Source organism: Megalobrama amblycephala, linkage group LG20 (genome assembly GCF_018812025.1).
Source record: "Megalobrama amblycephala isolate DHTTF-2021 linkage group LG20, ASM1881202v1, whole genome shotgun sequence".
NCBI classification, from domain to species: Eukaryota; Metazoa; Chordata; class Actinopteri; order Cypriniformes; family Xenocyprididae; genus Megalobrama; species Megalobrama amblycephala.
In genome coordinates, this window is record NC_063063.1 from 21,321,500 (window position 1) to 21,333,466 (window position 11,967).

Here is an 11,967-nt window from a genome sequence, read left to right on the forward strand (position 1 = left end):
ACTTTTCAGTGACTAAAGCAGAAGGATCCTCAGTCACGTGAAGTCCTTAGGTCTCAGCGGTCGTTTAATTGCGCATGCGCATTAAATCCCTACAGCACGCGGTTGTCAAGGGTAAGAATCTTTCATCTCCGAAATAATACATACAAAAAAAGTTGTTACGTACTTGTATTTATTTCTTTAATTTACGCTTAAGTTGTCTTGCCTAACATATGTAACAAGCTGAAGGGTATACTTGAATAAAAATCGATTAACCTAGTAGGCCGCGTGTGAACAGCTTTGCGTTTTTCTCAGAATCAATACTGACGTGATTATATTCAATACACTGGATTTTTTTAGTTAATTCAGTTACTATAATATTCAGTTCAGTTCATGTTTATAGAAAAAGAAGTGTTATCAGTATAATATGTGTATTTCTCAGTGTATATATCGTGCTGATTTTTGCACGCATATGCGTGTTAAAAGTGCCAGGACATGCGTGACCCTACACGTTAATTAAACCTTATGTTTCTGTCAATATAATATATGTATTTATCAGTGTACATCGTGCTGATATATATTGTGTACACATTCACATGTTAAAAGTGCCAGGACCTAAGCCTACATGACCATCCACGTTAATTAAACCTTGCTTGATGTATATTTATCTGTAGTTCTAATCAAACACACCTGAACCAGATATTGAAGGTTTCTTGGTTCACTTAAAAATGATAGACAGGTGTATTGTAGCAGATTTTGAGCTAAACTCTGCAGGAAGTTAGATCTCCAGGAGCAGGATTGACTACTACCCTATGGTCCCATACCTGCCCAAACTCATAGTACTACTGACTTATAGTGTGTTATTTCACCTTGCAGTGAAACCAAGGGAAGAATGAATCGATCCTTCACTCAGACTTTGATAAGACCCAATCTCCCCCTGAGGAGACCTGCAACTGGACCGAGTTCATTTTCTCCTAGAGGACCAGCACCAGCAATTCAGGATCTCGCTCAAGAACACCTGCTAGGAAGTGACATTCTAGATGGTATTGGTTAAATGTTTTGAGCATTAGACATGCATGTCATTGACCCTTGAAAAATACAATCTAGATCTTTCTTTTTCCACTTCTTTAGATCCTAAGAGTGATGCTGTCAGAAAGGAGAATGTGGTTTCTGCAAAAAACAGTCCAAATGTATGTTTATGATAATGTCTCACTATATATAATTGAAGATTTTAATTCAGAAGTCAAATACTATTCTTAATATGCTGACATTGGTTGTATAGCTATTTAGATATCCATTTTCTGCAGTAGTATCAATATTTAAAGTGTTTAATTTTTCCACAGTGTGGAGATTTCTTGTCTCCCCCACAGACAGCAGGGTCCATGTTGGGCCCGCTGGTAAAGTTGTGCAATTACTGCAGTCACCAAGGTAGGTTACTTAGCTTTATTTCTGTGTCAACTTGCTTGATTTTATTTGGTTGGTATAATGACTGAAGATCTTTATCAAATTTATTCGAAATTGAATAAATGCTTAAAACAAGAAATCTGTCAGTGAGTTAAGAGAAACTTTTTGGTTCTCATTTACCTCATCCGCCATATTGCAACAGTCAAAGCCAGTCCGTGAACATTCAAGAGCAAGTAGACTGAGCGTCTGCAACCGTAGTTAGATGCATGTTTGAATATATCTATATCTGCAATAGACTTCAGCAAAAGATTTTGCTAAACCTAACACTAAACAACAAGACGAAGGCATCAGCTAACACGACATTAGGGCTGCCCCCTATTGTTGACGAGAATTTGAATAGTCGGTTAGTCACAAAAAAAAAAAAAAAATTTCCACAGGAAGTGGCGAAGTCACTTGCGCCGTCCATGAGGGACAGATTGTTAAAGGTGGGTTCTTGCGGTAATTACAAATGTTGGCTTATCCATCGATCTTAAGTATGCTTTATCATTTGAAACATGTAAGAAGTAACAGCTTTACTTGGCTGCTCATTCTAATGTTAACGTACATAAATGTGCGCTATTATTAGGCAACTTAATCTTTGCAGTCGACCCTGACTCAGAAAACACTAGTTAATTAAAGAATAACATTTTCCCTTGCTATTTTTTCCGACACATAAAAATAAATAAATGAATAATTGCAGTACTTTAAAATGGAAAAATATAGGTCTGCATTTGTCTTAATGAATTAATCATAATTAAGGTAAAATGTTCAATTAATTGAGATTTTGATTTTAGGTCATATTGTCCAGCCCTAATACTGTATCTATGGTCCTGCTCACTGATAGTGGTGCAAACATGTCTTGGCTGGCTTTGATCAGCAGATTGAGTAGGTCATTTACTAGTGATGTTTCTTGTACCCTATTTAGGAAACTTCAGGTGCACTCGTTGTAAAAAAACATGCTACTGTTCTGTAGCTTGTCAGACTCAGGATTGGAAAGCTCATCGACATGTCTGCAAACCCATCTCAGAAGTTACCAGGTACTAGCAGTGATGTTCTCTATATATCAGTGGTATTTGCATGTTGGTTTGGAAGCACAATGTGAAAACTTTTTCTTTACATTTTTCTTTCCGATCAGTGAGAAAATTAAGGAATCCACAGCTATGCCATCTGGAAATGGACTTGGTGGCCTTCAAGCTAAGGTATTTCATTGGTTGCTATAGTGACTTACACTTGTAATAGTTATTTCATCTGATTCCTTCAGAAAATTCTTCTTTTACAGGAGATCTGTGTTGACCTAAAGCCAAAGAAGATGTTTCGAGGTGATTTGCGCAAGAATGCTGTTTCCAAAGGAGCTGAGATACAGGTACTTTTCTTTAGGCCTATAATGCTTTAAGCTCTATAGACATACTGCCTCACAGAGCATCTTTTTTCAGGGTACAGTGATTGACCTGAGGAACCCTGGGATGTTCTCCATCCACCTGCAGTCAATTGAGATGATGGAGTCCCTGAAAAACATCACTGCAGAGCTCCAGAAGGCCTATAGCACTTCATTTGCTCCTGAGTACAAGCCGGAAATTGGGGAGCTCTGTGCGGTTAAATTTTCTCTTGATCGGGTGAGGCAAATCATTATATTTTAAATAAATTTGTCAGAACCACAGTGATTAGAATTTCTGTGAAATATGCATCGTTTTAAATCAGTGCAGTGCTTAACAGGTCAAGTTTGTTTTATCTTAAAACATTATCTGTAGTGAATATTGTAGTGCTCAGTTTGTTTGTTTTTCACACTATTTTAGAACTGGTATCGAGCTGAGGTTCAGTCAGTTGATGTGGCCCGCAAAACTGCTAGTGTATTTTACATTGACTTTGGGAATGAGGAGAATGTGACACTTGACAACATAAGGCCTCTCTCTGACAATATCGATGCTGCACCACCATTTGTGAGTTACATCTCCATTCCAAAATATTTTATTGTTATTACTTATAATTCTGTGTGTATATTTATGTATGCACTCTATATAGATATCGATATATATGTATATGTAGAACATTTCTGATTGACTAAAAATGTTGAATAATTTCATTGAAATGTATAGTTCTTAAAAAGGAACTGCCAAATATATTAAAGGTCCCGTTTTTCGTGTTTTTTTTTTTTTTAAGCTTTGATTGTGTTTATAGTGTGCAATATAACATGTGTTCATGTTTCGCGTGTAAAAAAACACAGTATTTTTCACATAATTTACTTATCTGTATACCGCTGTTTCCACCGTCATAAAAACGGGCTGATGACTTCAGAAATACGTAACGAGTTCTGAATGTGCCAACGGTTCCTGTGTTGTGATTCGACAGCGTTCGACAGCAGCTTAGCGAACCTTGCCCGGAAAGGTCACGCCTCTTACCATAACGTGGAGATGCAGTGTTATTGTAAACATGTCTTTAATTTTACCCTATCAATTTGAGCCGGAATCAGACCCGGTGATTGGACTGCGGGATGAAAATAACAGCGTTTCGACGACATGGCGACAAACACACTCTACAAACGCAACTCTTGTGTATTCCTGTGGGCAGAGGTTAGTCAAAAAACTGTTTTAGTGACGTCATTAAAGAAGGAAGTAGAGGGATGTAGTCCAAACTGGCCGTTCGATGTAGGCGACTTCTGTTAAATAAAATATCTCGCTTGGCATTGAACTTTGAGCTTTAAAATTTTACAGATTTGATTTATACTCTAACAACAACATTACACACTAACTAAAGTTTGAAACATGGGATCACGAAGAACGGGACCTTTAAAATGTTTGCAATATTCCTGATGTTTGAAAATTCATTAAACTGCTCAGCTCCTGTTAAATCACTTATGGCTCCAGCAGTAGTCACTGTCATGCTTTTTCTAAAGCTGCCTTGTTTTCACAGGCTTTGCAGTGTTGTGTTGCTGGGATAAAGCCTGTGACAGGAAGTTGGACAGGCGAATGCACTATTGCTGTTAGGCAATTGATTACTGGAAAGAGCCTCACTTTCACAGTGTTGGACATCGTGAATGATGGAGCTCTGCTTGCTGTAGATTTTCCTCTTAGCACGCTTGGTAGGGCATTCATGGTTTTTTTTGGAGAGCTTTGTCTGAAATAAGATGTTCAGTGTAATTTATTTTTATAAATATACCCCCCAGGTAAATACATGAGCACTTTCCTGATAGACCAGGGCTATGCTATAAACGACGATGTTCCTGTCAAACCACAGACTGAACACAACATCAGTGAGTTGCTGCTGTATCTGTTTTTTTTGGGGTTTTTTTCACTCCATTCTTTGATTTTTATTTTTTCACCCTGATCTATTTTGCATCCTTTCTTTAGATTCCTTGCTGACGGCATCCTTTGAAAACTTCAAGCGCTTGTCTGGAGGAAAGAACGAGAACTCTGAAGCCAGGCCTCCGGAGCCGTTGACTCAGGGAGTGGGTGACACATTCACTGCAGTGGTCACCCACCTCCAGTCTCCCTCAGAGATCCTCTGTCAGAAGCTTGAAAATGCCAGTGAGCTTTCTGCAACTCAATTTAAAATTTAAATTTTTTTTTAATTGCATGATATTTTTACTACATGATCATTGGTGCATACACTGTCATTCAAAGGTTTGGGTTGGTCAGGTAATTTGAAAATTATCTTATGCTCACCAAAACTGCATATATTTGATCAAAAACAGTATTTTTTTTTTTTATTTTAATTAATTTTTTACTTTGCTTTTGCAATGTTTAGCATCATCTGTTGTTGTTGTTTTTTTGTTTTTGTTTTTTTGTTATAAATAAAATATATACAGCTCTTTCAGTAGGTTGAGTGTATGATGTAATCTTCATGTATTCAGGTGTAATCCAGCAGTTGCAGGTGAATTTAAGGGAGCACTGCTCAAACACTCTGGCCAGTGAGAACTTCAGACCTGCACCAGGAACTGTCTGCTGCTCACTGTTCTCAGGTCAGACCAGTTTCTCTTTTCCTTTTGATTCATGTAAAAATGTCTAAGGTGTGCCTTCCCGTTGGCGAATGGGACTGGGTGCTGTTGAAATTGTAAAAATGAAGTGTTGTCTTCTGAAGCTATCTCCTTATGCATTACAGAGGACAACCAGTGGTACAGAGCTAAAGTTCTGGCATATTCATCTGAGGATCGCGTGTGTGTCGGATACATAGACTTCGGAAACTCTGAGGAAGTTGAGTTAAATCGCCTACGACCCATCAACAAGGAGCTGTTGGCTTTGGCAACACAAGCAATTCCCTGTTCCCTGGCAGGTACAGAACAATGATTTATTCACTGAGCACCTGTAAGTGTAGTTGGCTCAGCATATACAGAAGCCAGAGGTTAATTTCTTGATTAACGTGGTCCTAATGCTCTAGGTATAAAGTCGCCAACAGGCGACTGGTCAGAGGAGGCCATTTTGATTGTGAAACGTCTGGTCTGCAACCGCTTCATTCGGGTTGAGATTCTGGGTAAGAAGGATGGTAGGGCTCTGGTGTCCATGATCGACGAGTCCAGTGACCCTCAGACCAATGTCGCTGAGTTGTTGGTTAACATGGGTTATGCTACCGTTGAAAGTGTGGAGACAGAGAAGAATGAACCAGCTCAGGCATCCTTCCCTGAAATGCCCCGTAAGTGAAGAACCTTATTTTATTTGAGCCATTTCTGACCGCTTTTAAAAGGAAGATTTATAATGATTATCTTTTAATTTGACCCTAGCCCTCAGTCTGCCTGTTGTTGAGAAAATGGAGTGGACTTGTGCTGAACTTCCCTTCGATGGTCAAAAGGTGGAGCTGGTGATCAGTACTCTGAAGAGCCTGGATGAATTCTACTGTTACAACTACAGTATCGGTGTGACTGTCCATCAATGTTGTTCTTTCTACACCGTGTGACTCATTTTGTTTGTAATTTAAGTATTTTTATTTTTGTCTGGCAGATTCACGTGTCCTGACAGAGCTGTCCTATGAGCTCAAAAAGCATTGTGAATTGGACAGGGCTCCCTTTACACCAACTGTGGGAGAACCATGTTGTGCTCTCTTCACAGGTGATACTGACTGATTACATTAACATGCTTATAATTAAAGTAAACAGAAACAAACTGTAAAACAAATTTTTTTCATATTCAAACAAGAGTTTATTTATTGGAATCAGAGTTGACAACTGACATTTATACATGCATATAAGATACTAAATATACACTACAGTTTAAAAAGTTTGGGGTCAATAAGATTTTTTTAAAATGGTTTGGCGTTGTAAAGTATCATTTGCTCGACACGGCTGCATTTATTTGATGGATATATATTGAAATATAACAATTTAAAATAATTGATTCCTAGTTTAATATATTTTAAAATGCAATTTATCTCTGTGATTCCTTCAGTGTCACATGATCCATCAGAAATCATTCTAATATGGTCATCTGGTCCTCAAGAAACGTTGAAATGTTGAAAACAGTTGTGCTGCTTAGTGTTTTAAGTGGAAACTGATTTATATATAAAAAAAAATTCCCCCAGGGTGTTTTGATTAATAGGGGTGCGTTCACACTTGTAGTTCGGTTCATTTGGTCCGGACCAAAGAAGAAAAAAACATTTAGTCCTGGTCCGATTAGCGTTCAGATTGGCAATTTTATCACCGAACCAAAAGATACCGAACTTTAAGGCATAGGAATACTTTCACAACGTGATTGGTCGGATTTTATGACGTATTGCCTATTTTGAGACGGAACTTACCAAACATCCAAAACAATGCTGTGCGCTGAGGTAAATGCGCTCATCGTGTGTGTGTAGCCTGCATATGATGGTATTTTGGCCATCTGGGAACTCGTGAAGAGCTTATAAAATGTGTAAAGTAGTCAAAACAGCGGCAGGAATCCATCCGTCACACACACAAACAATCTGCTGTGTGGAGACGCGCCTGTCATCTGATGCCTGTCATGGGCGAACTCGCGACTATGACAAGAAAAACCGACATGCGTGAGGATTCTGTCCTTTTTAGGGTCTCGTCTTCCGGTTTTTGGTTCGTTTACATGTCTTTGGTCCGTGTTGCGTTCATATATCATTCGAACCGTGCCAGAGTTCGTTTGGAAGCAGACCGAGACCCATCTTTTTAGCGGTCTCGGTCCGCTTGTTTGGTACGCACCAGGGTTCAGATGGCAGCGTTCACATATGTTCAAATTAACCGCACTAACCGAGAAATTGCACCAGGGTTCGTTTTAATCCAACCAAACGTGACAAGTGTGAACACACCCTAGAATGTAAAAAAACAAACAAAAAAAAATTTCAAATAGAAATCTTGTGTAACAATGGTAAAGTCTTTACTGTCACAGATGAATTTTATGCATTCTTGTTGAATAAAATGATTCATTTCTTTGATAAAGAAATTCAATTTATCAATGTTTTTGCTTCCTGTTTGCAGGAGATGGCCAGTGGTACAGGGCCATGGTATTAGAAGTGTGTGGAGAGGGTAAGGCTAGAGTTTATTTTGTGGACTATGGGAACTCCTGTGAGGTGGAGGCCGCACATCTGAAGGCCATCACTCAGAGTCTGCTCAAACTGCCTTTCCAAGCGATACGCTGCTGGCTTGCAGGTTTGCTTTCTCTGTTGGAGTTTGTGTGTATGTGGCTATGAATTATTCATAATTTGTTTTTATGGTTGCAAGCTTAGGATATTTCCCCCTCATTAACTACAACAACTAAATATGTATTCTGAATATGTAAGTTTGTATTCTGTATACAACATTGTAAGTTCATTGTACATTTGGCCAATAATCAATGTGTGCAGGCGTAGAACCTGTGGAGGGTCAGTGGAGTAAAGAGGCAATGCACAAGTTTCAGGCTCTTTGTGCCGGTCAGCCATTGAGTGGCAGAGTGCTGTCCATCACTGAGAAGGGTTATGGGGTGGAGCTGGAGAGCGCTGGACAAAGCATTGCTGCCGTGCTAGTTTCTGAGCACCTGACTAGAGCTTGTGGACAGGTGAAACAGCCTCCACTGCAGCCAACTAAACCTTCCAATCAGATTGAGGATCTGCCCACTCTAAAACCCATTGATCAGAATCCACCTGTTGAAGAGCCTTTGAAAGTGAAGAACAATGAAGCTGCCAGTGCCCCAGAAGATTTAACCGTATCAAGTAAGTTAGCATAACTGATGGTAAAACCTTTTATATATGGCTTTATAGTTTTGTAATTGTTATTACTAGTAATATGCAGGTCATTGTTTATTGTTCTTGTGCATAATTAATGTTCACTGTCATCTAGGTGGCTCTTTTCCTTTGAACTGGAAGACATTGGAGCTGCTTTGCAGTGAGACGTTTCAACCAAGGGTGGCAGCAGTGATCAGCCCTAGTCTCTTTTACATAATGAATCCTGGACAAGGTGTGCACTTGTAGTGTGACATTTAAAACATAAAGTCTACCTAGAGCAACAATTATCTTGGTTATTTTATTATAATCATGGTTATACCATTAGAATGATGCTTTACATTAAGCTGAAATTTTGTCTCCCCTAGTGAATGTAGAGGGTCTGAAGGCTGTTATGACTGATGTTGCAAAGTACTGCAGCAAACAGCCAATCCCCAATCAGTGCCACCCTTTACCAGGAGCTGCCTGCTGCGCACAGTTCTCAGGTCAGTTTGACCTTCACCTGTGGCATACTCTTGCTGGGTTCACATGTGCAGTATTATTAAACTATATGGTTAATATTTGCAAATAAACAGCACTATTATTTTATAATATACACTACCTTTCAAAAGTTTGGGGTCATTTATGATTTCACAATATTACTGTTTCTGATTTTAAAAAATGCAGCCTAGGTGAGAATAAGTGACTTCTTTCAAAAACATAAAAAAAAAATCTTTCCCACATCAAACTTTTGAAGAGTAGCACATATGCAATGTTATGAATTAATCTGGGCGGTTCGTTTAGTTGTTTTAGTGCACTCAGGAAATTCAACTGGCTGAGCACATTTATTCAAGTCAATCAAATCAAACTAGTTTAAGAACCTCTGAAAAATATATTGGAAGTACTAAACATGTAAGTGTTTGTAATGAAATGGCCATTTAAAAAGTATCAGGTGAAGATTCAGCAAAGCCAGTAATTCCAGGTTTGTCTAAAAATGACACACCTGTAGTGGAACTCGCAGCTTTTAAACTACAGCTGTAAAAGTGCGCCCAACAATCCTCTGTTTAAGTGACTTTTTAAATGTGTTTTTTAATACCTCAAATATTCTGTCATGTCTCAATGTTGTTTTTTTTGTTTTGTTTTTTTGTTTTTTTATGAGAGAGTTTTTGCTGTGGTGTGGTTTTATGAGTTTCATGATGCTGTGTAATGTGGTTGTGCTACTGATATCCCCTTGATGTTGTTTCTTAAACCAGTAAACTCTCCTCATTCAGGTGACAAAAATTGGTACCGAGCCGTTGTGTTGGAGGTGACGACCAAGCATGCGCATGTAATTTACGCCGATTATGGAAACATGGAGACGGTCCCTGTCTCCAGTATCCTTCCCATCACCAAAGAACTTCTCCAGCACCCCTTTCAGATCGTCAGGTGTTCACTGGCAGGTAAGACTTCCACTCATCTGATGTTAAAATGCGTGTAAGACTGGGCTCAGTCTACAGGTGTTTTTTAATCCTAACAGACTATGAAATCTGATTGCATCACGTACATAAGAAGAATCTTTACAGATTTTCTTCTCAATCTCAAATATTCACACACTACAAGATTTGAAAATTGAGACAAGTTTTTTCCAAAGATTGTTGGTAGGGGCACATTGGGGATAAATTGGCCTAAAACTCTTGTAGTCATTGATTTTAAATTTTTTTTCTTCTAACATTGTCGGGCCGTGATTGTGAGCCGGGTTTTTTTTTTTTTTTTTTTCTCCGCACAGGTAAAGAGCACTTTCCTACAGTGTGGCCCACTGAAGTTTTGGAACTCTTTGGGATTCAGTTGAGTGGGGGCGTCCTGGCAACTCTGCAGAGCTTTGATGGTACCTCCAACTTGCTAACCCTTACCCAGCAGTCAGGTCAAGCTGACAGAGACATTAATTCCATCATCATTGGAGCTCTGCAGAAAGGACAGAGCAAGGCTAACTCAAAGCTGCCTGCCACTGTCATTGAGAAGAAAAAGGATATAGATCAGAGACAGCAGGCACAAACTGTCAGCTCAAACAAGCCTGCAGATCAAACTATGTCTGCAGACGTTAAGAAACCTGACTTGGAAGTTCAAATCCCACCTTTAAGTGCCAGCTACAGGCTTGAGGAACCAGGTGAGGAATTAAACATTAAGCAGAATTCATGTAGGCAAGACTAAGTATTAATGTAGGTGTTAACTGGTCTTGCGCAAGAATTTGTCCAGGATATTTAGCAATGAAATTCTGGTGCACAGGTGCTGTTCCACCTGGTGTTCTCAGCTGTAACTCAAAGGTGTTATTTAAAAGGAGCCTTGTCATCATATCCAGGGAAGCAGTTGTGAAACATTTATTATGTCTGATTTCAGAAAACATGCCCAAGACGACGACTACAGTGGAATGCACTGAGCCACAAGACATTACAAGCTCAAAGGGCAGCAGTGGTGGGTATTATTGGCTTTTTTTTAGACTAATAGTTTGCAAAACATCATAAAAATATTGACATTTGCAATCAATAAATGCCAGTTCACACTGCACCGACAGAAGTTGGGACACGTTTTTGGGTTTTGTCGGATCTGTGTGTTACCCGTTGGCCTGGTAGTGTTGGTCGGCACTTGTTTTTTGGGGGGTTTTTTTTGGGTCGTTGAATGTCTGAGAAGTGACGTATTATAATCTGGTGCTTGTCCATGTTGGTTGGTGTGTCAGTGCAGTGTGAATCGGTCTTAACAGTCAGATATTCTGAGTGGTTTAGCCTAGTGCACGGCCAACTACTGATATCTGTCTGTAGTCTTATAAGCTTTAAAAAACAAATGTACTAATTTTTTTTTTTTTTTTTTTTTTTTTTTTTTTTTTGCAAAATGTCTTTCTAGCTCCCCAGTCATGCTGCTGTCTTGAGCTGAAGCAAAAGGTTGGGAAAGCTGCAGACACAAGTCATGATTTTTGGAAAGCTAATCATAGTTTACACATACATATGACTCATTCTATTTTTTATTTTTTTTCTCTCTCTTTCTTCCTTCAGATTGACCATATTGAGAAACTGATTCTGCTCCTCGTCAAACAAGTTGGTGGAACCAAATAGTAACTCGAAATGTTCAGTGTCAAGTAGCTTTTATCTTTACAGAGGTGTGAATATTTTATTTTTGTTTTATTGAACTAATATTGTTGTTATTGTTTTATTATAACCTATATAATGTTTGTGCTTTTATTTCTTGAGCCAAGAGAGAATGTAACTATTAATCGTGAATAATGCACCACTGCCATTCAGTTTTCCAGTTCCACATGGTCAGTTTTTTGTTTTTCTATGGCCAGTTTTGTTCCTTCAATGTGCCAGTTTGATTAAAGTACTTAAGTTTGTTTGAAGCCATTTGTTTTTTCTTTATAGAGTACCCTGTGTTTTTTTTTTTTTTTTTTTTTATTGGTTATGCAAGCGTTTTAAAGTG

The 11,967-nt window shown here is 38.7% G+C and overlaps 1 protein-coding gene across 1 annotated transcript; it reads left to right on the plus strand.

The window, feature by feature from the left end:
- Positions 1–9: 9 nt before the first annotated feature.
- Positions 10–11,887, plus strand: tdrd1 (tudor domain containing 1). Its single transcript, XM_048170539.1, has 26 exons — positions 10–111; positions 853–1,019; positions 1,108–1,166; positions 1,320–1,404; positions 2,345–2,456; positions 2,555–2,618; positions 2,699–2,782; positions 2,853–3,032; positions 3,213–3,356; positions 4,327–4,495; positions 4,580–4,666; positions 4,764–4,940; positions 5,267–5,374; positions 5,515–5,685; positions 5,791–6,042; positions 6,131–6,262; positions 6,348–6,455; positions 7,826–7,996; positions 8,191–8,535; positions 8,663–8,779; positions 8,913–9,029; positions 9,795–9,962; positions 10,289–10,666; positions 10,897–10,971; positions 11,398–11,435; positions 11,547–11,887. Exons 2-26 carry the CDS (start codon positions 869–871, stop codon positions 11,604–11,606), a joined length of 3,552 nt encoding a protein of 1,183 aa, XP_048026496.1. The 5' UTR covers positions 10–111; positions 853–868; the 3' UTR covers positions 11,607–11,887.
- Positions 11,888–11,967: the final 80 nt, after the last annotated feature.

Coding starts and splice junctions, on each gene's coding strand:
- tdrd1 (XM_048170539.1), top strand. CDS start 869: ATGAATCGATCCTTCACTCAGACTTTGATAAGACCCAATCTCCCCCTG. Junction 4,667..4,763: donor ACAGACTGAACACAACATCA/GTGAGTTGCTGC, acceptor TCCTTTCTTTAG/ATTCCTTGCTGACGGCATCC. Junction 5,686..5,790: donor AATTCCCTGTTCCCTGGCAG/GTACAGAACAAT, acceptor CTAATGCTCTAG/GTATAAAGTCGCCAACAGGC.